This window comes from Mus caroli, unplaced genomic scaffold (genome assembly GCF_978045245.1).
Source record: "Mus caroli unplaced genomic scaffold, Mus_caroli_1 scaffold_8, whole genome shotgun sequence".
Classification (NCBI taxonomy): domain Eukaryota; kingdom Metazoa; phylum Chordata; class Mammalia; order Rodentia; family Muridae; genus Mus; species Mus caroli.
This window is the reverse complement of record NW_028227263.1, coordinates 117,543,409-117,569,324: the sequence shown is the minus strand read 5'-3', so window position 1 is coordinate 117,569,324 and position 25,916 is coordinate 117,543,409. Positions and strand designations below refer to the sequence as shown.

General features: G+C 50.4%; 1 protein-coding gene across 3 annotated transcripts in view; it reads left to right on the top strand.

Annotated features, from left to right (window-relative positions):
- Akt2 (AKT serine/threonine kinase 2) overlaps positions 1–25,590 on the top strand; it is a 48,498-nt gene extending 22,908 nt beyond the window's left edge. For all 3 annotated transcript variants that reach the window (XM_021166455.2, XM_085841993.1, XM_021166456.3), the window contains exons 3-14: positions 1,901–2,029; positions 3,844–3,955; positions 14,486–14,639; positions 14,947–15,078; positions 18,078–18,143; positions 18,867–18,935; positions 20,254–20,376; positions 22,170–22,298; positions 22,395–22,609; positions 23,050–23,137; positions 23,223–23,325; positions 24,197–25,590. In XM_021166455.2, the coding sequence (XP_021022114.1) occupies positions 1,901–2,029; positions 3,844–3,955; positions 14,486–14,639; positions 14,947–15,078; positions 18,078–18,143; positions 18,867–18,935; positions 20,254–20,376; positions 22,170–22,298; positions 22,395–22,609; positions 23,050–23,137; positions 23,223–23,325; positions 24,197–24,276 (1,400 nt within the window). In that variant the 3' untranslated portion in view covers positions 24,277–25,590. The remainder of the gene's footprint in view (positions 1–1,900; positions 2,030–3,843; positions 3,956–14,485; positions 14,640–14,946; positions 15,079–18,077; positions 18,144–18,866; positions 18,936–20,253; positions 20,377–22,169; positions 22,299–22,394; positions 22,610–23,049; positions 23,138–23,222; positions 23,326–24,196) is intronic.
- Positions 25,591–25,916: the final 326 nt, after the last annotated feature.

Genomic DNA, 25,916 nt, shown 5'->3' with positions numbered 1-25,916 from the left:
TTTTGGGATGGGGGTGGGGAGCAGGTTGGCATGACCATTGAACCCAGGAACCTTTCCTTTTGGCTTCCTTCTTTCTCTGATGATCTTCTCGCACTTGGTTCAGGAAGCTGCCAGCTTTTAGAATGCATCATACGCTCAATACCCACATTAATTCCCCTGGCGGCCCTCCTGCCCTGAGCAGTGCCAACAGCATGCTGGGTGCCATTGTAGACTCTTCCAGTTTTGCCATGGTAACCTTTGTGGGCTGACCCTTTGTGAATACTTCCATCCCTTTGATGTCTACACTACTGCTCTTCTTGTATATTCCCAGATATGTGGCCAAGGGAGCAACTCTGCGTTGCCTGGAAGGCCTGGAGAACAAACATTGGTGCCTCCCATCTTTCCCTTTCCTTTGTGTTTGACATTTAGCAAGGGACTGGAAGACGGAGCTCCAGCTGGTAGCTGAAGTGTATATTTACTTGGTCATAGTGTACAGTTCTTCTCTTCAGAAACAAGCTGTCCCTGTGTTATGCAGGCTGGCCTCACACTCTTGCCTCTGCTGTCTCTGTATAGCCAGTATTGCAATCAGTTTTACACTGTTTGGTCTTTTTGGTCTCACTCTAGACTAGGCTGCCCTGGAGTTCCCTATGTAACCCAGGGTAGCCCTGGAACTTCCAGCAGTCTTTCTGCCGCAGCCTTCCTAGTGCTGGGATTGCAGCTGTGAGTCATCACCGCTGGCTTTCAGTATTCGACAGTTTTACCTACAAGAACCTTTCTCACATTGGCTCTCATAGTCCCACCTCACCCCAGACAATCCCGGGTAACCCCAGGCAACCTCTAAGCCACTTTTCATCTTCACAGAGTTAGCTACTCTGGACATTTTATATAAATGTGCATAGACAGACAGACAGACAGACAGACAGACAGACAGAGGTTCTCGTCATTTTAGGAAGACATGTCATAAATTATAAGCATGCCACTCCTAAGTCCCATGAGCATCATAGCATAGGCACACCGGACTGGAAGGATTTGGGTTGTGTACACTTGAGACTGCAGGGCTGACTGAGAGTCCCACACTTTCGAGCCTTCTGTATACTACTAGCCTGGCAAAAGAGCAAAGCTCAAAGTGTGAGCAGTGCTGTTTGCAGAATGCCTGTCACACTGTCACACAGCTGGAATATTGAAAGTCACAGTGGCCCTCCATGTGTGGCCCTCCTTTGTGATTGGCTTCTTTGCTTCAGGCAGAAGTGATGGTTCAGCTGCTCCAGAGCATGGAGCAGCAATCTGTCCTTTCTTCTGTAGCCCAGCATTGTAGGCATGTATCTTTTTGTAACCTACTTTTAATAAGGGTTCCACCTCTCCTAGCCCTCCACCCAGCAGAGGCAGTGGGAAAGTTATTAGGATGTGGGAAGTGGGCCTGTTTAGCAATAGCTCTTTGAGGGCGAGTTTGATCTTCTTTCTCAGTAGCTGCAGTCCGGTCCTTTTCAGCAAGCAGCCACCAGCAGCCATAGCTGAATTCTGAAGCAACTGTCAGGCTCACCAACAGGCCAAGGCGAGGCAGTGGAAGCAGCAAGTTGTGCAGGAACCTTGAGAGCAGTTCTTGTTTGGAGCTCCGGGCATCCCTTAGGACAGTCCATGTTGGCACTGAGAGCTTACGACTGCCATATTTACTAAGGCAGTGTTGCCCTGGGACACTACTGCAGATGACTTCCTGCCAGGCACAACCTGTGGATCACTTGGGCCCAGTGCAGTGCCCCAGCCTGCGTCAGCAGATGCCACCTCCAAGGTTCCCTTAGGAGAGACTCTCATCTACCCTCTTCCCAATGTGGTGCCCTTGTGAGTCACTGTCACCCTGGGCTGCCTGTCTGCTGGGACACTGGTTAACCTTGCTCTGACTTTTCCTCCTCTTGCCTTGTTTCAGGTGAATACATCAAGACCTGGAGGCCACGGTACTTCCTTCTGAAGAGTGATGGATCTTTCATTGGGTATAAGGAGAGGCCCGAGGCCCCTGACCAGACCTTACCCCCCCTGAACAATTTCTCTGTAGCAGGTGCGTTTCAGGGCCAGGAGGCCAGAGTTCCACAGCTACAGAGTTGCTGGCAGGTGTTAGGGACACAAGGGACACAATTAGGCTTGAGCCGGAACCTGTCTCAGCCCTTTCCCCCTCAGATCTGACTCCTATCCTTTCTTGCTGATGCTCTTTGTCAGTGGGTGTTTCCTTTCTGGGGATAGTGAGGAGTCAGGGTGCGTCTCACGCCTTTTGGCTCTATGGTTCTACCTGGTGTCCTGTCTGCTCTATTAACAAAGCTCTCCCTCTTCTCTGTTCCTCTAGCCAAGTAGATGTTAGCATCTGACTGAGCTGCTCCAGGGCTTACCACGTCCTCAGTTTCCTCTGTGGTACCTAACCTGGTGTTTTTGTGGGGTGTGTGTGTGTGGTTTTTCCAGGTAGGGTCTCACTATGTACCTCTGGCTGTTCTGGAACTCATACTGTAGACCAGGCTGGCCTCAAACTCAAAGATCTCTGCCTGCCTCTGCCTCCCAAGTGCTGGGTTTAAAGGTGTGCGCCACCACTGTCCTGGTATTTTCTTGACCAGCTTGACAAGCCCAATAATCCCCTTGTCCTCTTGTCTCCTTCCTCCTGTAGACCCAATACCATGTTCTTGTCATAGCTGCTGAGACTATTTCATAGACAAGAGTTCATTCTCTCTGAGGGCCTTGCTGCAGCTTCTGCTTCTCCTCGGACTTTGCAGTATGTGGAACCCAGCTGTGTGCCCACCCCTTCTACAGAAAGCCTTTTTCTGGCAGCTCTCTTCCTACGCCCATGGCCCTGCCACATCTGCTACCAGCTCCTGTTTCTGATTTGATCTGCCAGCCCGTCTCTAGCAACTTCTTGAAAGTTTTTCTGTGGGTACCCTCAAGGACCCCCATCTTCACCATATCCCAAGCTGACTTTCCTGTCTCCTGCCCACCATCTTTTTCTCCTATCTCCATTCTAAGGCATCCTATTTAACCCTAGATCTTAGGCAGTGACCTGGGTCTGGCTCTAGACGCCTCTCCCTGCCCTGTAATCCAGTGCCCTTTCCTCCCCAGCTCTGCTCTACTGTGCTGTAGCCCATTAACCTTGGTTAACTCTCTGTGCTGTCTCTGCCTTCAGCAGGAAGGACCTGTCTCTGTCTCTACACATCCCTTCCATGACCCCAAAGACAGAGACTAGATTCCTCGATGTGATTGCTAGGGTTCTGCCCAGGTAGCTGACCCACCTCTCCAGACCTGAGGCTTCTTTCTTCTGTGGCCTGCCTTGCACTGTACCACTGTGTCTTACTAACTTGGTCCCCTTGCCTTCCAGATTAAATACCTTCTCTGTCTTTTTCTATCTGGACATGATGCGCTGAGTTGTTGCTGCCGGTTTGGCCTTCAACAAAAAATGGTAGACTTCTGTATTTGGCAGGCTGAGGCAGCAGACCTGAACAGCTTAGTATAAGACCCTGTTTCACAAGAAAAAAGTAAGCTAGAGCCCTCACTCAGTGGCAGTCTTTGTCTGCTGTGCATTAAACCCCGAGTTCCATCTCTGGAACCCCGGGAATGGGCTGAAATCACAAAAGTAAGAACAGTGTGGAGGAGGAGCTGGTAAAAGCCTTGTTGTCACTTGTACCTCATCTATGTAGTCCTTCCCACAGCTCAGGGTTTCTTTGTGTCCTTGAAAAGCAGGAGACTGTGACATCCCATACCCTCGAGGACAGAGCCAAGACTATCTCAGTTTCTGGCATCATCTTGTATGGGTTGGCATATAAAAAGATGGCTTGGTGAATTTGGTCTATAGGCAGCAGGACCATGCCTTCACTCTTTTCCTGCCTGTACCCACAGAATGCCAGCTGATGAAGACTGAGAGGCCACGACCTAACACCTTTGTCATACGCTGCCTGCAGTGGACCACAGTCATTGAGAGGACCTTCCATGTAGACTCTCCAGATGAGAGGTGAGTCTGTACCTCTCTGTGTGGCTGTCCTGAGGGTAGACAGGCCTGATATGAAGGCAAGAGGGGTAGGTGGACAGAATCCTTTGCGATGCTAGTCTTCCTATTTTTTTCTTTAAGATTTTTATTTCATGTATATGAGTACATTGTCGCTGTCTTCAGACACACCAGAAGAGGGTATTGGATCCCATTACAGATGGTTGTGAGTCACCATGTGGTTGCTGGGAACTGAACTCAGGACCTCAGGACCTCTAGAAGGGCAGCCAGCCAGTGTTCTTAACTGCTGAGCCATCTGTCCAGCCCTTAGGATGCTCTTCTTTACCTGGAGTCCTTCTGGCACAGGATCTTTCCAGCTGGAGCTGAGAAGAGCTGGGATGCTTGGTTTAAACACATCCGCCACCGCCGCCCCCCCACCCCCCTTCAGACTCTGGGAACATACCAGAGTCCTGGGAAGAAATGGAGTTCTTCCTGTTCATGATCCAGAGATTTGCCAGCTGTGTTCCACATAAGCACTTTCATTGATTCTAGGGCACTGGTCCAGAGAGTCAGTTACAAAGATCAGTGTAGGGGGCTAGAGATGTAGCTCAGTTCTTGAGAGTCTAGCCTAGGATGCATGAAGCTGTGGCTTCAGTTCTCCAGTACTGCATAAACATGACATGGTAACACATCCCTGTAATCCCATCGCTAGGGAGATGGAGGCAAGAGGTTTGCCCTTGGCTACATAGTAAGTTCAAGGCCAGCATGGCATTCATGAAACCTTGTCTTACAAAAATGAATTTGAGCCAAGTGTGGTGGTGTATGCTTGTGATCTCGGTACTTGGCAGACTGAGGCAGGAGACATGCAGTTCTAGGCCTTTCTAGGCTACAGAACAGGATCAAGGTCAGTCTGAAGAACTGTGGCCACCTCAGCTCCGTGTCCCACCCCCAAACCTGCAGCTTGCAGTTTCTGTGTTCCTGTCTTAGGGTTTCTATTGCTGTGAAGAGGCACCATGACCATAGCAACTCTTTTTTTTTTTTTTTTTTTTTTTAATTTATTTACTTTATGTATATAAGCACACTGTTGCTGACACACCAGAAGAGGGCAATTATAGATGGTTGTGAGCCACCATGTGGTTGCTGGGAATTGAACTCAGGACCTCTGGAAAAGGAGCCAGTGGGCCATCTGAGCCATCTCTCCAGCTTCCCACAGCAACTCTTATCCAGGAAAACATTTAATTTGGACTGGCCTACCAGTTGAGAGGTTTAGTTCATTATCATGATAGCAGGAAGCCTGGCAGCCTGCAAGCAGGCACAGTGCTGGAGAAGCTGACAGACAGTTCTGCATCCTGGTCCACAGGCAGCAGAAAGGAAGACTGCCACTCTGGGCCTAGCTTGAGCACAGGAACCACAAAGCCTGCCTCTACAGTGACACACTTCCTCCAGCAAGGTCACTCCTACTCCAACAAAGCCACCTCCTAATAGTGCCACTCTCTATGGGCCAAGCATTTTAATACAGGAATCTATGAGGGCCATTCCTATTCAAACCACCACAGTGCCCTTGAACAATTAGAGGCCGAATCGCAGCACTCTGAGCTTAACGCTTTCCCTGAAGGGTGTGTTTTGGGGAACCTTTCTAACTGTAGAGAGAGCAGCTGTGCTCTTACTCTGTCCTTTCATTTCTTTTGTAGCAGCCACACATGGGTGTCCCTGAGTTACTTAGCAAGTTCCAGGGTGATGTGTTTCCAGCCTTGAGCTCGTTGTAGGATGTGTTTCTGTGAGGCATAACATGTATGCCTTTGGTTCCGATACATAGGATGCATTCTTAGGGCTAAGACTGAGGCTCACAGGAGTCCACACTTGTAATACAGAGGAAGGTTTCTGTCTGGCATGTCTGAAGTGTCCTCCTAACCTTATGTTGTCAGATGCTTCGGTTCTGAGTTGTCTGAGCAGGGTTAGGTTTGATTTGTGTGTGGAGGAGGCTGTCCTTGAGGAGGGTCTTCATTTTGTGAACTGTCTGTCCAGTGGTTTCTCTTTCTTCCCTGCTGGAACTGGGCTGCTCTTCTCATTGATGTCTCTCTGTGGTAGACAGGCCTGCCTACTGTGGAAATGTTCTTCCTCCGACTCTGTCTTCTTGGACTTCGCTTTGAAGAGCACCCCTCTTGCTCGTCCACAAGGCAGAGCCTCTGCTGTGCCTATGGGTATTCTGAGAAGGTTGGCCTAGACCTGCTTAGCATTTCAGATGTAGCAGAAGAGAAATAGAATGTTTACTTTCTTTACCTACACTCTTATTTTAGTGGGAACTTGTGTTGCCCAGATTGGCCTTGAATTAATATGTAGCCAAGGCTGGTCATCAACTTTTGATGCTCCTGCCTCTGTCTTGCAAGTGTTTGGGACTGACCCTCATGGACAGTGCTGTTCTAGAGCCTGCGTGAAACAATATCACAAGATCTTGGGGAGACCATGATCTATACTGTAATTATTGTTGCATATCTCCCCAAGTTAAAAATATATTTGTCTCACCACAGGGAACCGAATTATCATCTCAGGCCAACTGAGGTGTAACCCAGTTGAAAACTGGGGACCAAATATGGACTGTCAGCAAAAGCAGATGTAGGCTGATAGATGCTAGCCGTGGGTGTTGGGTGAGTGTGAAGGATGGGTAAGAGCTTGGCTCTTGAAATAGGAAAGCGAACAGTCCAGGAAATGGACTCAACAGAATATCCAGAGAGCAGGAGGTGAAACAACTCCAGTGTCCCAGGGACCTCAAGTTCTGTGTTACCAGAGAATCAAGGGACTGCGCTTGGAAGAGGGGAAGTAGAGGCGCTCAAAGCTGGAAGCCTGGCCAAAGCTTTGGCCCTCAGTGGAGATTCCTGCAGGGCTTGGCAGGCACTTAATAAACTGGGGTTTGTCACAGGGTTGTTAAGAGATTCAGAGGATGATAAACAGGAAGCCTCGGGCAGCAGTACCTGGCACTCACTGGGTCAGGCCTGGGAGAGGGTATTAACCACTGCCAGGGAGATCTGATTTCTGCTTTTTACAAGACAACTTGTCCTCAATAACAGAGAGATTGGGCCATGCTAAGACCAGGATGAAGATTGGGTTTCTTATTCTTTCTTTCCTTGGTACCCTCTGCTAATGGCAAGAATGCCCCTGCAGTGGCCCTGCCCTGGAGACCAAGCCCTAAGGAAGCAGAGCCAGAGACACAGAGCAAAGGGGCAGCTCAGCTTCCCCACTCTGTGGAGAGGGCTGGTGCTGTCCTTACTGCCTTGTTCACAGAGGCCCGAGTGTGAGTGTGAGTGTAGGGACTGCAGGATGGGGGGCAGGAGACACTGATGAGAAGATACTGACTAGATGCTATGACTTACACTTGCTGGGCTTCAGGTTCTTTCTTGGCCTTCCCCAGGTAGCTGGAACCTAGCAGCAGCCATTCTGCCACGCCCCCATCCCACCCCCAAACCCATAGAGATGCCTCCTGAGTGTTGGGATTAAAGGCGTGTGTAGAAGGGAAGGGTTTTTATTGTAAATGTGAGGGAGAGGAGCCAGAGGCATCTGGAAGATGAAGACACTGACTGTCCATGGCCAGGAGAGAAGCCAGGAGCAGAACGGGGTGGTGCATGAGATGGGGGAGGAGGAAAGAGCTCCTGCAAAAGAACGCAGAGGGAGGGGAAAATAAAGGAGCAGCAAGGTGGAGAGGAGAGACAAGAACAGCAGCTGGGGCACTGGAGAGATGGCTCAGTGGTTAAGAGCACGCCTGCTCTTCCAGAGGTCCTGAGTTCAGTTCCCAGCAACCACATGGTGGCTCACAACCATCTGTAATGGGATACAATGCCCTCTTCTGGTGTGCCTGAAGACAGCTATAGTGTACTCATATACATAAAATAAATAAATCTTAAAAAAAAGAACAGTGGCTGGCTTAGCTGAAATAGCAGGCAATGGGAGTCTGTGTGCTGGGGGAGTTTAGGGTAGAGAGGACGTAAGAAGAGCTAGGATGGACTCTGAAATGTTTAACAGGTGCTTGTAATACTGAGGTCGCCTGGAGGTCAGCATACTTTGGTATGCTAATAGGCACCACAGAGAGCCATTTGTCTCTTCTGTCTGTTGGAATGTGGAGAATTGGAGTTTCCTTTGGACCTGACACCTGCCTTGCCCAGCACAAGTGTGTTCTGATGCAGGGAAGTTTAGAGGCTACTAGGGAACCACCTAGACTCTGCAGCTCAGCTCCCACCACCGCGTCTAGTGTGCTTGTGTGTGTATGCTCGTGCATGCAGGGGGGCATATGTGCGTGCTGTGAATTGCATGTGGGTCAGAGGTTATCTTTCCTTCTACCATGAAGGGTCCATGGTTTGAATCAGGATATCAAATCTAAAGGGAAGTAAGTACCTTTACTGCTGAGCCAGCCACCTTGCCTGCCTTTCTTTTATATTATTTAAAGGCAGAGTTTGAGTTTCTACTCATACTTATTAGTGTTTTACTCTTCACTCAGCCATCTGCTAAGTTCCTCTCTTAAAAATTCAGAATGCCCCCGGGCAGCGATAGCACGCATATCTTTATTCCCAGCACTTGGGAGGCAGAGGCAGGCGGATTTCTGAGTTCCAGGACAGCCAGGGCTACACAGAGAAGCCCTGTCTCGAAAAACCAAAAAAAAAAAAAAAGAGAATGCCACTGTCCTGCTGGAGGTGATTGTACAGGATGCTCATCACTAATCTCAAGTCCAGTCCTCCAACGCTTAGGACATTGTATCCTCATGGTGCTCAGGGTATTTCAGATCTTAGAACAGCCTCTGTGTTCCTCACTTTCCCCCTGTGTAGAATAAGATTAAGACGCCCAGGCTGATGGGAGGCTAACAAGCTGCTTTACCATGGGGAATGACAGTAGCTGTCTCTGACTGACCAGACAATAAAGTCTATGGGAATATTCTAGAATCCAAAGGACTCCAAGCTAGAAGAAGCACTTCTGGTCCCAAGCCAGTACTTAATATCCATGTATACTTGAGGTTTCCTAGTTTAGTTCTGTCTGTGTGTGTGTGTGTGTGTGTGTGTGTATACACTCTGTATAGAGTGTCTGCTTTCTAGTCTCTACTGTCTAAGACAGTAACTCCCACTGAATCTGCAGCCTGCTGTTTCTGCTAGACTGACTAAGTCAGCTAGCCCTAGGCTCCTCCTGTCTCTGTCCCTTGGTTCTGTTACCCTCTGTCCCTGGGTACAGGTACCTGGCTTTTTATGACAATGCTGGGGATCTGCACTCAGGTTCTTGTGCTTATACAGTAAGTATATCACCTACTAAGCTGTCCCCTTAGTCCTGACAATGTTGTTTTTAAACATGGATTCACTCTAGGTACATACTGCGTCATGGACTTGGTCTCACCTAGTTCTCCCTTGTCTCTATTTTTTCCCCTTATGGCAGTGATATTCTTTGTTTGTTTGTTTGTTTGTTTGTTTGTTTTTCGAGACAGGGCTTCTCTGTGTAGTCCTGGCTCCTGGAACTCACTCTATAGACCAGGCTGGCCTCGAACTCAGAAATCCACCTGCCTCTGCCTCCCAAGTGCTGGGATCAAAGGTGTGCGCCAACACTGCCCAGCAAGAATGATATTCTTGACAAAACAAGCTAGATGCTTTGTTTACTACCTCATGTTTTAAGTCGTTCTTCTTCCTTTGTTTTCCTGTGCCTCTCTTTGTCCTGTAAACCAGAAGTCGGTTTCAGTAGGGTTGGCAGCTACAGCCCTGCTTGATAGGGCAAATCAAGTTATATTGGAGTGTGGCCAGTCACTTGTATATGAAGTGTCTGTGGTAGTACTTTTGGTCCACCACAGCAGAGTTTAAGAGATGGATGAAGCACAGGACTAGAAAAGCTTGAAATCAAACTCCCCCCTCCTTCAAAGAGTTTGCAGCCCCCTGGTCTCAAGGGAGACGGTTAGCAGTATACCAGGTTAGTGTGCACTTCATTACTGAGTCTAATTTCAATCACAGTGCGACCTGCAACTTCTGCAGGAGACAGATCTGGCAAAGGTGGGCTGTTGAGAGCCACATGGCCCGGGCCTGGCTCCAGTTCCCCAGCTAGGGCAGTATGCTAGCCTGAATAAGCATAGCTCCTCAGGTGTCTCTCCCCAGGCTCTAGAAGCCAGGTGAAGGATGAGAGGGATCAGGAAAATACCATAGAAATACCATAGCTGTGCTCCTGGGCGAGGCAGGAAGGCCTGTTGTCTGTGCTGCCCCCTCTGCTTGTTAGCGTGTCAGACTTTGTGTTCCTCATTCTTTCCATGTATATCAAGATGCCCAGGCTGATGGGAGCCAAGGGCTCCTTTACATGGAATGTAACAGTAGCTGTCTCTGCAATGGGAGGGGCAGTGGTGGTGGATAGCGAGCAAGTCTTCTCTGGAAGGTGGCCTCAATCACAGCTTCCCAGGGGAGGCGTCCTTTGCTTTACTCCAGGGCTCCATGAGTGGTACCCTTTTGTCTGTGAATATTCCCAAGGGAGTATTATCCTTTCATCCTCCTGAGCCCCAGGGAGGAACTGAGGTCTTTCACATAGGCACTTGTGTCTCTGGCACAGGGGGAGTGGCTGTGTGACACCCACCAGCCAGGTGTGGCTGTGACTGTGGAACTGCTGTTGACCACTGTCTATTGGCTGGGAAGGGCCTGGTGTCCCTGGGTCTTCTTTGGGAATGGGAAGGCACTGAAGTGCCAGCTTTGGGTGGGAGCACCCTCTGCCCCAGACACCATGTTGCAAACCCTTGAGGAGTGTTCTGGACCAAGGCCCTCACTTTTTCTCCAGAATTCTGAGTGCTGCAACCTTGCAACTTTGGTCCAGTTGGAACCAGATTGGTGGCTGGTCTGGAGGTGGGAGAGCCTCTTACCACAGCCTGCCTTCTGGTGCAGGCTCTATCCCATGTTGTCACACCTTCCAGAGGCCAGTACCTTCCAGGCTGGAGCCGTGAGGTCCAGAGAGGGACCTGGAAGGGATGAACATGTAGAGACGAGACACTGTCCCTACTGTCACCAGAAGCAACCCTTTGAGCTGTATTCTATCTATCTTCCTTTGTCAACAAAGGCAATAGTAACACTGTGCATCTTGGTCTGCAGTCTGTTTTGCCTTGTGACAGTCTCAAATCTCCGTGTCTGAAAGTCTTTTTATATATTCATGCCACTTAGATCTGTAATTTTTAGTCCACCATCATAATACTAAATTGTGCTTACATTTTTTAGCCAGGTATGAGAATACACACCTTTAACCCAGCACCTGGGAGGCAGAGGTAGGCAGATGTCTGTGAGTTGAGGCCTGTTAGAAAGTTCCAGGGTAGCCAGGGCTATGTAGTGAAACATGTCTCAAAAAAACAAAACAAACCTACTTTTTAAAAATTACATTTAAAAAATTACATCCACCATAACACGTGTGTGGGTATCAGAGGGTAGCTTATGGGAGGGAGTCTGTTCTCTCCTCCCCCTGGGTGAGTCCTAGTTTGAAGTCAAGTAGTCAGGCTTGATGGCAAGAGCCTTTACCCCTCAGCCATCTTGCCAGTTTCAAAGTCCGCATTTTAAAACATGTAAGTATACAACTATGGTCCTATAAAGCAGAGCACAGTGTGTGTTTTCACTGCTATTCCCTCACCCTTAAGGTGTATGTTTTGGGAAACAAGAATATTAATACAGGGATTGGGCTCTAGGCAGTGACTTATCCAAGGAGGCCACAGGTTAAAACCAAGTAGGAAATGCTGACTGCAGGCTTGGGAAGGGAAGAGGCTAGCACTGCCCTGCCCGGGGTGCACTGGCCTTGCTGGGGGGGAGGGGGGGTGCGGCGCTCTGGGGTCATGGGACCATTTATACCTACCAAGCCCCCAAACGGGTGCTGGGGGCATGCCCCATGGAGAGCAGGAAGAAGCAGGAGAGGGACAGTGGCTTTGCACTCAGGGCGCAGAGGCAGGCAGATCTCCAAGTTCCAGGCCAGCTTGGTCTACAGAGTGAGTTCCAGGACAGCCAGGGCTACACAGAGAACCATGCCTTTAAAAAAAAAGAGTTCTAGGCTCTATAGCAAGACTCCATCTCAAAAAACAAAGAGCAGGGGGCTGGAGAGATGGCTCAGTGGTTAAGAACACCGACTGCTCTTCCGAAGGTCCTGAGTTCAAATCCCAGCAACCACATGGTGGCTCACAACCATCCGTAATGAGATCTGATGCCCTCTTCTGGTGTGTCTGAGGACAGCTACAGTGTGCTTAGATATAATAAATAAATCTTGTAGGGTTTGGGGCCTCCGGTCTCTTGGGTGGTGAGGAGCAGTGTTCCAGCACTTGTCTGTGCATCTTGTCTCACAGAGCATGGTGTGAAAGTCTCATGTCTCTCTTACAAAGTGTGATTTCACAGGTAAAAGGCAGATCCCTCCTGACAGTAATAGGAACCCCAAAGCTTGTTTCTGCTTGCTTCAGCAAGCCTGGAGCTGAGCAGGAACTTTGTTACCCAGTGGCCCTGGGGAAGGCCACGGGTCATTTGAGAGTCCAGTAAGCAGGCTTGGAGCAAACTTGATGAGTTTTTCTTGCAACTGGGCTTGTTGTTTGAGCCCTGGGCGTGCCAGACAAGTGCTCTGCCACTGAGCTGCAGCCTGTCCCCATGCCATGTGCTTGTTTTTGTAACCTGAGTCTGTTTACTCTTTTGTGATATGGGGAGGGGAGGGGCTGTTCTGCATTCATTAGAGTCTGTCTCCTGGGCCTTTGCTTCCCAGTTCCCCATCCAGTACAACCAGGGCTCCAGAGTCCTTCCCCCACCAACTGCTGCAGGAAGGTTTGTGCCTTCTGAGCCCTGGGTGAGGAGACCATTGTCTAACTCTGAGCCTGACCCCTACATTGTTGGGCACTGTTCTTTCTTGCTGTAGAGTATTTTAGGTCATCCCAAATCTGTGTAGACCTGTCTCAGATTTGAGCTGCACATATGAGCATCTCGTCACATACCCTCACTCTCATGTCTGTTCTGTGCTCCCCGAATCCCTTGTCTGAAACACTGCTGCCTTGCTCCATTGTTGCTAACATACCACTGTAACCGGTAAACCTTTCTGTGCCCACCCCAGCTCTGAATAATGATACGGAGACATATTATATTTATAAGCTTTGGGCACTGTAGCTGGGCAGATTCTCAGCTAGTCTAATCTAAGAACACCGACTAGCCTCCTTCCCACCACACAGCACATCACCATCTCAGTCTCATCCTGGAACCTGCTTCTTCATCCATGTCCACTGGCCACCCTCACATCTGGTTCCTACCTGAAACCCTCTCTTTCAGCCCAGAAGCCCTGCCTTAACTCTCCAGCCCAGCCATTAGCCAGAAATTCGGCTGTTTATTTGGCCAATCAGAAGGTGATGGAAAACAATGTTTATAAAATAACAGGGCAAGATATGCTTCACAGTAATGACAATACTAGGGTTGGCCCTACAGTCAGATCTCTGCCAGCACAGAAGTCAGCATTGGAATATATAAGGATAATTTTTACACAGTGTACAAAAACAGTGCTCCAACTTATATCACCTTATAAATGACAGTACCCAGTTGGATCAAGACGTGTGTCCCAGCACGGATCAGTTTGCACTCTAGGATTCATCTTGGCACTCCCTGGTACCCATGGAAACAGCAGAGCACCTCAGCAGGGTGGGATTGGTTCCTCTTGTGTGACCTTGCTAGCAGCTTTCCTGCCAGCAGATGACCAGACTTCTTCAGGGCAGGGCTGGAGGGGGTCATGAGCTCTCAGTGTCTTCTTAGTTCTTGGCTCTAGCCGAGCTGCCTGCCTTTGGTGAACGCGCTGGTTGTTGTGAGCATTGTTTCCCTTCATTCACAGGCCTTTTCCTAGACAGATGCGTGCAAAACACAGAGGTTAATGCAGACCACTTACAATTGCTGTTTGCTAGGCCAAAAATGGATGTGGCAACTGAGCGTTAAGCAGCCACATGTCTCCATGTGATCTCTGGTGATTTGGACTACCTCACAAAAACAGCAACTTCTAACCCAGGAATGCCAGAGCTGGCCTACTGTCCTCCGGCCAGCCCCATCTGCTGGGACTGGCTTCTCTAGCAGCTCCTCCTCTGAGTGCCTGGCTGGCCAAGCGCTGCGGGGAGTCCTGTTGGCCAATTCTTGCCTCATGGATCTTTGGCTGCTGTGGCTCTTGGCTTCCTTTTATCTCTGCTCTCTTCACAGAGCATCAGTAGCTTGTGAGCCTGAGCTTCCCACTTGCTCTGAAGCATTCAGGGTAGCACCAGGTGCTCCTCCCAAAGGCTGTGTGACTTCATAGTCTCAAGAGCCTTAAACAAATCTTCTCCGTCCTTTGATCGTCTCAGTGTCCTGATTCCCACCCCCATCCCCAGGCCAGAGTACCTCAGCAGGTGGACAATCTGTCTTCATGCCACTGCCTTCTCCACAGACTGAGCCTGCGTGGTTTTAGCTAGGACCTGTCAGTTCTGCCAGCCTGGGGTCTCATCAAGTGCTGAAAGGGGGTTGGTCCTCAGCTTGCCCTTTGTGTGCAGTGGAGCTATGGCTGCGAGGGAGAAATTCTCAGGTTCTGTGTGTGTTTCATTTCCTACAGGGAAGAATGGATGCGGGCTATCCAGATGGTTGCCAATAGTCTGAAGCAGCGGGGCCCAGGTGAGGACGCCATGGATTACAAGTGTGGCTCCCCCAGTGACTCTTCCACATCTGAGATGATGGAGGTAGCTGTCAACAAGGCACGGGCCAAAGTGGTAAGTACTGGTGGCAAGGAGCCAGGGGCTGGGGCTGCAGCAGCCCTGCCTGCCTGGGTTCCCACACAAAGTACACAGGGGCTCAGTAGGGGGTCTTCATGGCTTCTCGATGTAAGATGACCTCTGGTTATGGATGCTGTGGGGTGAGTGACGGTGCCAGGGCAAACTGCCTATCTGCTGCTTCAGCACACAGAATTGCCATGTGTCCCCGACCACCTAGAAGCCCTTGAGCCATCGCTTCTTTTGGATTTCCTCTTCCTTGTTGCAGTTTTATCCCATGTGTCAAGTGCATTCTCCCTCCCCGCAGACCATGAATGACTTCGATTATCTCAAACTCCTCGGCAAGGGCACCTTTGGCAAGGTCATTCTGGTTCGAGAGAAGGCCACTGGCCGCTATTATGCCATGAAGATCCTGCGGAAGGAGGTCATCATTGCGAAGGTGGGCGCTCGGGGCTGGGCCAGGGAGACTGCTTCAGGAGTGTCCAAAGATAATCGTGCAGTAACTAAGTTAGCCCTGATTGTAGTTGTAGTTTGTGAAGCAGGGCAGCCTCAGTTCTGTAAACAGAGTTTGGGAGGCAACAGCAAGAAAGCAACACAGAGTCAAAGCTTATTAACAGTGGGTTATCTCAGGCTACCTTTCACTGGGACTAAAAGCATAGGAGACTTTATTATCACGAGGTTTCCTGTTTCAGGAAAAACCAGTCTGTTTGCCCATCTCCTGCTGAGTCTGAAACATGGTCTGTAATGGATGAAAAGGGGCTCCGTGGTAGGTAGAGCACCTGATTGATATACAAAAGGCACACAGTCCAATCATAGCACTAGGCCTTGAGATGACAACAACCACTGATTACCAGTGATACACACATTTAATCCCAGCACTTGGGAGGCAGAGGCAGGCGAATCTCTGAGTTTGAAGTCATCCTGGTCTATGGAAAGAGTTCCAGGACAGCCAGGGCTACACAGAGAAACCCTGTCTCGAAAAAACAGGAAAAAAAAAAAAGGTGACAATAGCAATCTCTTTTTTTGTTTTTTGTTTTTGTTTTGTTTTGTTTTTTGTTTTTTGTAAGGAGTGAGGATGGATTCTGGGGATGGAGCCAGGGCCTTATATTTACCCCTGCAAACTCTGTGCCACTGAGCCGTATCTGAGTGTCCTCAGGAGCCTCAGTCTGGTGCTATACCGTGCTTGGGAGCTCTTTCAGGCCTGGGACATTTGCTCCGCCATCTGATATTCTGCCCCCACCCCCCACCCCTGTACATCCTGTCCCAAGCACCAGTCTCATGGGATGACTGTGTTAGGAGAAAGGCCTGAGCCCCGCGAACCCTGGGCCTCACCCAGCAGGTGCTGTTTAGGACATCAGTTGGGAAATGTGATCCCAGCCAAGCAGTTCTTGTTGGTGTTGGTTTGTTTTTGTTTTTGTTTTTTTCGAGACAGGGTTTCTCTGTGTAGCCCTGGCTGTCCTGGAACTCACTTTGTAGACCAGGCTGGCCTCAAACTCAGAAATCCGCCTGCTTCTGCCTCCCGAGTGCTAGGATTAAAGGCAGGCACCACCACCGCCCGGCTCATGTTTTTTTTGTTTTTGTTTTTTGTTTGTTTGTTTTTAGTTTTTCGAGACAGGGTTTCTCTATATAGTCCTGGCTGTCCTGGAACTCACTCTGTAGACCAGGCTGGCCTCAAACTCAGAAATCCACCTGCCTCTGCCTCCCAAGTGCTGGGATTAAAGGCGTGTGCCACCACGGCCTCTTGTTGGTTTTTAACACACAACTTTTTCTCTTTTTGCTCTTTTGGTTTTTCGAGACAGGGTTTCTCTGTATAGCCCTGGCTGTCCTGGAGCTCACTCTGTAGACCAGGCTAGCCTCGAACTCAGAAATCAGAGATCTGCTTGCCTCTTCCTCTTGAGGGCTGGGATTAAAGGAGTGCTCAGCAGAAGGAAAGGTTTATAATAAGCTTAATAGTAAAATTCTTACACAAAGTACAGTGCTCAGGATAAAGAGGATTCAGGGGTGGCCTGTGGAGAGCAGAGTGTCAGATGCCCTGGAGTTGAAGTTGCAGGCCATTATAAGTGAGTGGCCTATTGAGGGTACTTGGGAATTGAACTTGGTTCTTCTGCAAGAGGAAACAAAGCTACTTACAGATTATTGATAAAACTGATCCAGAGCAGGGCTTGTCAGCTTCAGCACTATATTGTGGGCCACGTGATTCCTTAGTGTGGGGCTGTGCTGTACATTATAGGAACTTTAGCCGCGTCCCCAGCTGCGCATGCAGAGGACACTCACAGCCTCCATTAGTGAGACTCAGAAATGATCTGATAGTCCCAGTGTTTCCTGAGTTTAAGCTCTTGCCCAGATTGTTGAGGTAGCAAAAGGCATCTAGAAGCTCTCCTGTGGTCCTACCCTAGAGCATACACTAAACTCCAGCTTTTGGGACAGTGCCCCACCCCTACCCCCAGTGCCTCTCCATATGCTCACCCTGAGTTTCTGACAGAATGGGCCCAGAGAATATGTATTTCTACCCTGATGCCAGCGTGAGCCCTAGAAGGACTGCTAAGATGTGGAGCCTTCTCTGACGTTGGGGTTCCTATGTTGATATGGTACCTGTGGGTGAGGGGTCACATACTGTGCTTATTCCCCCTCTAGGGGGCGTGTTAGAGCTGCTTCATGGTAACAGATTGCATACAGTTTGCAACGAGGAAAGGTTTTGGCTGTTTTATATGTTTCAGTTCATGGATGCAGTCTTGTGTGGTTTTAGGCCTGTGGGGACCTTCATTGCATGTACATTACAGAGCACATGGCAGGGAGGGCTAGGAAGTAAAGGGAGGAGAGGCTCTGGGTTCCCAGTGTCTCTCTTTTTTTTTTAAAGATTTATTTATTATTTATTATATGTAAGTACACTGTAGCTGTCTTCAGACACTCCAGAAGAGGGAGTCAGATCTCGTTATGGATGGTTGTGAGCCACCATGTGGTTGCTGGGATTTGAACTCCGGACCTTTGGAAGAGCAGTCGGGTGCTCTTACCTGCTGAGCCATCTCACCAGCCCCCCCCCCCCCCCCCCAGTGTCTCTTTTAAGGGCACAGGCACAGTGACCTAGTTTCCTCCCATTAGACTATGTCTCCAAAGTCTCCCAATTCCCAAGAGTGCTGCAGGTGGGGACCAATATCACATCTTCAGCACATGGGCCTTTTAGGTCATTGAAGATTCAAGTGGCAGTGGAATGTTAGTGGCTGACCTGGGTTCAGGTGGTGCTAGCCTCGTCTCTCAGTTGTGGAGTCATCAGCCGTTCACCTTGTGCTTTCGAAGTCACCCTTGTCTAGGCTGCCATTTGGGCCTGAAAAGGGCCCTGTTCCTATTCCCCAGTTTGGGGAGGTTTCATCTGGATTTTGTTCCTTGGTGATCGCAGGTTGTCATGTGTCCCTGCCACTCATCTGCACTGTCTGTCCACAGGATGAAGTCGCCCACACAGTCACAGAGAGCCGGGTTCTGCAGAATACCAGGCACCCCTTCCTTACAGTGAGTTCCCTCTCCTTGCCAACCCTTGAGAAGGAGATGTTATAGGCACAGCTTTGGTGTAAGCCAGGCAGGCCAGGCAGGGCATCACTGGGCTCCCAGACTGCTTGAACATTGGGACACTTCATGGTGGTTACTTGGCGGCCATCTTTGGGAGTGAGAGGTGCTCAGCCCAGCTGGCCAAAGTGAGAAGACTGCATTTTGTAAAAAAAACCTCAGTCACAAACATGCCATCAGGGTGTAGCCTTTGACTCCAGCTGAGGAGATATGGACGGTAGCTTTGAGGCTGTGTCTCTGTGAAGTCCTGGGCTCAGTGCTATATTATGTGATCCCTCAATGTAGAAGGCAGAACCGGAGAGCTTGTGAATTTTGTGAGCAGAGGAGTTGTCAGGACTTGGGGAGGAACCCTGTAGGGCTCCATAGCACACAAGTTGAGAGCTGCTGGAGACTGACAGCCTGGCTGTCTTGCCTTGGGAGTTGGCACCCAATGCATTGTCACTCTGAGCCATAGCAAGTCGAGGTTTGTGTGATACAGTGCACAGCTCTGGTGTGATGTCTTTTACAGAGGAGAGCTGGGGAGACAGCTCTGGGTGGTCAGAACCTATCTCTTCCCCTGGACATGCCTAGGACTTGAACCCCTCTGACCCAAGCAGGCCCGGGTGTGGTGTGCCAGTTCAGATCCCTGCCTTCCAGCTGGCAGAGCTTTCATTCTGGTTCCCTTCACAGGCCCTCAAGTACGCCTTCCAGACCCATGACCGCCTGTGCTTTGTGATGGAGTATGCCAACGGGGGTGAGGTGAGCTGTGGCACTTGGCCAACTTTTGATGGTGGTGAGGGAGGTGAAAAAGACCTAGATGAGAAGGGGATATGCTTGTGCGTAGGGGGGGGTGCAGAGGGAGAAGGGAGGTTTATTGAATGTCAGGTGCTCCCCTGCCAACCCTGAAGCAGGTGGGGGACAGACTGGGGCAGGTTAAGTGAGTGACTCACCCAGGTTCACACTGCTGCTATGTTGCCGGACAGTATTCAAAGCCAGGTGCAGAGGCTGTTGTGTAGTAGACTGCCAGGCCCAGGAATGTGTTCCTGGGGATCCCTGAGAAAGCACGTGGGCCTAGGCCCCAGCCCAGTCCATGCCTCTGTCACTGCATCAGCTGCATTGGCTGCTTCACTTGCATCACCCCACCCCCCACTGCCCTCTCGTTGGCACCTGCCACTCACTGCTTATGCTCCAGCCTGCTCGCTCACTTATTAATAGCTAATTGGTTAATGTGCTTATTTGTTTAATTTTAGGCAAATCTCATTCAGACAGGCTGGTCTCAAATTTATTCTCATTCTGTAGCTAAGATTGGCCTTGAATTCATGATTCTCTTGTTTCTACCTCCCATGTTCTGGGATTAGACACTATACACACCAGCCTCATCCTTAGCTCTTTTTTTTTTTTTTTTTTTAGATTTATTTATAGTATTTATATGAGAACACTGTAGCTGTCTTCAGATTCCCTCACACACACACACACACACACACACGCACACCCGCCGGCAGGGTTTTTCTGTGTAGCCCTGGCTGTCCTGGAATTCACTCTGTAGACCAGGCTGGCCTCGAACTCAGAAATCCGCCTGCCTCTGCCTCCCAAGTACTGGGATTAAAGACGTGCACCACCACACCCAGTCCCCCCTCCCCCCACACACACCTTTTTAAAAAAGATTTATTTATTTTGTGTATGAGTACATTGTAGAAATTTTCAGACAGACCAGAAGAGGGCATCAGATCCCATTACAGATGGTTGTGAGCCACCATGTGGTTGCTGGGAATTGAACTCAGGACCTTTGGTAGAACAGTCAGTGCTCTTAACTGCTGAGCCATCTCTCCAGCCCCAGCTCTTTAAAAAAAAAAAAAAAAAAACTGTGTACCTGAGGCTAGTCTCAAGCTCAGCCTGTAGCCTGAATGAAACTCTTGCAGTTTCAGCGTCAGCGCTGAGGCTGTGCTGAGTTTGCATCTTTTCTCTCTTGTTTGCTCTTGTGCCTATGCTGGAGCCTGTCTGCTCTGGGGCATATGATGCATGGGCTGCAGGGCCAGGTCTCTGGGAACCAGTGCTAAGACCTGGCCTTCTCTTGCAGCTGTTTTTCCACCTCTCTCGGGAGCGAGTCTTCACGGAGGATCGGGCGCGCTTTTATGGAGCAGAGATTGTGTCAGCTCTGGAGTATTTACACTCGAGAGATGTGGTGTACCGTGACATCAAGGTGAGAGGATGGTTTGGAGGTCGAGGGTCGGATAGGGGTGGAGTGCACAGGATCTGGGATAGCCCATGGCACACACCTCAGATAGTTCTACAGTGAAGACCTGTGAGCACCCCAGGCTGCAGCTGGGGTGTCAGTTGGAACCATCCAGAGCATAACTTGGCAGTGACACCAAAACTATGTGCCAGCCAGACATGGGGCCATGTGTTCAGCCGGGAAGGTATGTACATGCTCAGAGCAGCACTGTTCATGCTGCCAAACAGTGTGCACTATGGGCGTGCCATTGTCCAGGGGAACTCTGGGTAGAGGAACAAGATACACAGTGGCTGTGGCTGCATCCCATTAAGGGAAAGGGGCCAGAGCAGATGATGAACTTTCATAGGTGGATGTGGAATGAAGCTTGGTGAAGCTTGTGGGTAGGGTGCATGAGGCCCTGCTTCTCTGCCCAGCACAACACACAGACCCAAGAGAACCAAGTAAAGGAAGAGTTGTTGATAACTGGGCTCCCAGGGTTCCACCAGAAGCTGGTCTGTAGACACAAGGCCTTATTGAGGTATCATGTATGTACCTGGTCTGTAGACATCAAGGCCTTACTGAGGTACCATGTATGTTGCGAGCTTTATACTATCTCCTAGTATGTGTTTCATAACTAAAAGAAAATCTGAGCCATGCATTGGCAGTGGTGGCGCACACCTTTAATCCCAGCACTCGGGAGGCAGAGGCAGGCCAATCTCTGAGTTTGAGGGCAGCCTGGTCTACAAAGTGAGTTCCAGGATAGCCAGGCTATACAGAGAAACCCTGTCTCGAAAACCAAAACAGAAAAAGAAAAACAAAAATCCAGGCTCATGCCTGTAATTCTTTTTTTTTTTTTGTTTTTTTTTTTTTTTCGAGACAGGGTTTCTCTGTATAGCTCTGGCTGTCCTGGAACTCACTTTGTAGACCAGGCTGGCCTCGAACTCAGAAATCCACCTGCCTCTGCCTCCCGAGTGCTGGGATTAAAGGCATGCGCCACCACGCCCGGCTCATGCCTGTAATTCTAAGACTTGAGAGGCTGAGGCAAGAGGACTGATTTGAGTTTAAAGCTAACTTTAGCTACAGAGTAACCTTATCTCTAAAAAACAAACCAAATTCTGAAAACATAGTACCACTAACATTGAACCTTAAAAAAGCTAAAGCCAAGGCTAGGCCTGATGGCACGCCTGCCTTTAATCCCAGCAGAGGCAAGCTACTGGGATCTTGACCTGTTTTGAAAAGAAAAGAGTGGGGCATGGTGGCGCCTGCCTTTAATCCCAGCACTTGGGAGGCAGAGACAGGTGAATTTCTGAGTTCAAGGACAGCCAGGACTACACAGAGAAATCGTATCTCAAAAAAACAAAAAAAAAAACAAAAAAAAAAAAAAAGAAAAGAAAAACTGAAATCCACAGGGCATGTGTTATGGCCCCTTATACCTCAGAAATCCCTGATGTGACAGCTTGTCACCCCAAACTATTGCCTCTACAGCAGTGTTCTCAGTCTTCCTAATGCTGTGACCTTTAATGCAGTTCCTCATGTTGTAGTGAGCCCTAATCACAAAATTTTCATTGCTACTTCATAACTGTAATGTTGCCGCCATTATGAATCATAATGTAAATATGTGTTCTCTGATGCTCTTAGGTGACCCTGATCAAAGAGTCATTTGACCCCAAAGGGGTCAAGACCCACAGGTTGAGAAGCACTGCTTTAGTGGGAAAGAAACCCTGGGATGGTCTGTCCCTCATATATTGGCTTTTTTTTGGTTTTTTGGTTTTTTTAAACAGCTGGAAAACCTTATGTTGGACAAAGATGGCCACATCAAGATCACTGACTTTGGCTTGTGCAAAGAGGGCATCAGTGATGGAGCCACCATGAAAACCTTCTGTGGTACCCCGGAGTACTTGGCGCCTGAGGTGTCTTGGGCTGGAGGCAGGGAGTGTGCAGGCTAAGGGTGGAGGAAGCCAGGGGTGGATCCCCTCTAGCCTGGCTGCTTCTCCTTCCTCCCTCAGGTGCTGGAGGACAATGACTATGGGCGCGCAGTGGACTGGTGGGGGCTGGGTGTGGTCATGTATGAGATGATGTGTGGCCGCCTGCCATTCTACAACCAGGACCACGAGCGCCTCTTTGAGCTCATCCTTATGGAGGAGATCCGCTTCCCACGCACACTCGGGCCAGAGGCCAAGTCCCTGCTGGCTGGGCTGCTGAAGAAGGACCCAAAGCAGAGGTGTGGCCTGGGAGTGCGTTGTCCCCTTAGCAACCCCAGTGTCCCCACAGGATACACCTCCCTGCACTGCCTCTCCTGAGGGGACACAGGAATACAGCATTCCTTATGGCCAGCCTAAGGTCACAGGACTGTATAAGGTTGAGCCAGTGTGTGAGCTGACTGCCTTGTAGGCCTACCCCACTACCCTGTCACCTGTTCATGGATAAAGATGAGGCCAGTTATGAGACTACCTTGTCCCAGATTGCCTTCTCCCTGCCTCTGTCCTAAGCCATGAGCTCCCCAATCATAGGTCTCCTCAGAAAAGGGGTTTGTGGTAGGATAGCATTATCAAACTGTGCAAGGGCCTTGACCCTGGGTTATATGTGCCTTTGCTTTGAGCCTGGCCTGTAGAACCTGCAGTTTCGGGTGTTGGGTGGTTGGTGATGGTTGTCTCTGCCCAGGCTCGGCGGAGGTCCCAGTGATGCGAAGGAGGTCATGGAACATAGGTTCTTCCTCAGCATCAACTGGCAGGACGTGGTACAGAAAAAGGTGAGTCCCCTTGCCTGCTTCAGGGGCCCTCACCTGCCCACAGGTGACCTGCCATTGCTGACTCCCTCCGGGCTCTTCTCCACAGCTCCTGCCACCCTTCAAACCTCAGGTCACTTCAGAAGTGGACACAAGGTACTTCGATGACGAGTTCACCGCCCAGTCCATCACAATCACACCCCCAGACCGATGTAAGTACCGGGGACCCAATGGGCCCTGGGTCTGACTAGATGGCTGAAAGGTAGCTACAGTCTGGCCTGCATTCTGCTTGCCAAGAGGACCTTGGTTGGCTGTCTTTACTGTGTCTGACAACTTTCCTTACAGCAACAGCAAGGCCTGCTGTTGCTGTAAGAATCGTCAAGGACTATGGCTAAAGTATGTTCTGGGGTTTAGGGATACCCTGGTCTTTGGACTGTGTTCTTGATCTGAAGCTACCCCAAGGCTGGGCACTCACCCTCCCCCCCGCCCCCATCCTGAACAGCCCAGAGCCCACGGAGCTTTCCTGGGATCCCAGGGCTAGGGAAGCCTGAGAAGCTACCTGGCCTGGCTGTGTGGCAGCCAAAAGTGCATTCTTGGCAGGAGTGGCTTCTGGGTACCAGCAGTGAGAGCATCTTGCAGGAAAAGGACAGGCTGTGGGCAGGCAGATGGGGCAGGGGGTTAAAGTCGAAAGTTCTGGGGCTCACCTGGGAACTGGAGGCGACATCAGCCATGGGAACTTCTGTAAGTAAGTGGTCTGTGTGTTAGGGACAGAATGATGCCAGGGCTGTTGACAGTCCCTTGGTGCAAGTGAGTATGGGTGGGAATAGGCCAGGCTAGACCCTGGTGGTAGAGGGTGCTGGGGAGGGGGAAAGACATTCAGAAGACCCAGCCAGGGAAGGAAGCCGCAGCTAAGGCCTCTGCAGAAGCAAGCTGCTTGCTTCTGGCGCCAGTGCTGTGGGCCACCACCCTAGTGCAGGCTTTCCTGTAGTCCCAGCATACTCCTTTCTGGGTGCTTTCCCGGTGAGGTGGGGTGGGCAAGACTGCTGCTCCTTCATCTTCATGAGTCTCCACCCAATCCTACAGATGACAGCCTGGACCCGCTGGAACTGGACCAGCGGACGCACTTCCCCCAGTTCTCCTACTCAGCCAGCATCCGAGAGTGAGCAGCCCTCTGCCACCACAGGACACAAGCATGGCCGCCATCCACTGCCTGGGTGGCTTTTTAAAAAAACTTTATTTTGCCTTTTGGTTTGTGTGCCCTTCCCTGTCCCCTCATCCCAAATCCAGTTTCTTCTTCAGTCCTTGCTCAGACTTAGCGGTCCTGGCGGCCCTCTCCTCTGGGCTCCCCTCTGTTCCAGATGAGCGCTGGGGACCTGCCCAGGGACAGGCTGTTGGGAGGATGGAGAGTGAGGTCATTCATCACCACCAGCCTCCAAGAGGGTGAAGTGGGGAGCCATGGGGTCACCTGGATTTGGAGGCACGCCAGTGGAGGACACACCTAGAAGTCCCCCTCCCTCCCAGCACCTCAGCTGCCTTCCATGCTGTCCTCTGGGCAGTCTGTCTGCTGCCACCCCACCTGGGGCACAAAAGCAGTAATGTCCAGGGACAGGCAGAAGCCTTTGGAAGCTGAGGGGTCTGGGTTTGCTTCTATGGAGAATGGATCTTCATGGGGGATCCAGGAGCAGGAGCTGCCTTCCTCTTCCTCCCAAGCTACTCTCTTGATTCTCAATAAAGCAGGAGGAACGTTTGGGGGCAGCCCTCCTGCCCACAGCCCAGTGCCTTACCAGGGCTTCCTTCTAGCCAGCCTTGCCTCCCGCTGGGCCCCTTTGGATGGCTCCGTTCTCTGCCTGGGGCAGAGGGAAGCCAACCTTGGCTGTTACACATCTCACACCAAGACAGTATTGGGCCCCTTGGACTTGACTGGGGTCTGAGAGGGGACAGACATGGGAATAGGTGTCTGATACACAATGGGGTGGAGTCTGCCTCATCTCCAGGGCCCCTGTTCTGGAGCCTTAAAGTGAATGTTTGAGTTAGAGTTGTGTCAGTGCTGTGGGTGCAGGTGTGCACCCTGACCTAGCAGTGAGCATCCCTGGCTCCTGGGATGCTGGTGCCCACAGCTGTATGCAGCACTTGTGTAAGTGGGCTCAGGCTCAACCCTAGCCTGAGTGTCTGATCCCACGGGGTGCAGTGAGTGCAGGCGATGTGCCTGCTGCTCTGGCCATGTCTCTCCCTCCTCAATAGCTCTGGGTGTTTGGAAATGAGTTCTCCTGGTTTTGCTCTCCCACCACACCCCCAGAATAGGTGGATTTCAGAAAGGCAGTAGGGTGGGGTGGTTGGGGATGGTTATGGGGTTCATCTGTTTTTTACTTTGTATGTGTGTATTTTTATCTGAGAGTTTTCGCCCATCCCTGCTGGCCTTTCCTTACTCCTCGTATTTGTACGGTACAAGCAATAAAGACACTCATTTCAGACCGGGACCCAGTCCACATTTCCTTGGCCACCCCTCCTGTCCTGGTACTGGAGTGCCAGAGTAGCATGCATCATTTATTACCTGCTCTGCCTTATTCTGAGGTCCATGGAGCCATGGGGATGGAACAGATGGCCCTGAGAAAGTGGGTGGTGGATCCTGGCTGCAGGGAGCGGCGCTGCAGAGGAAAAGGTGGCTGGGTGGTTTCTGTTGGGTAGGGATAGGCTCAGGCCCTTAGAAGCTGCCAGATTGGGGGCAGCCGGTGCTGAGCGGCTCTAAACTGGAAGCATGTGCACTGTGGCAGCAGGAGGGGTGGTTCATTCACTTGGCCTCTGA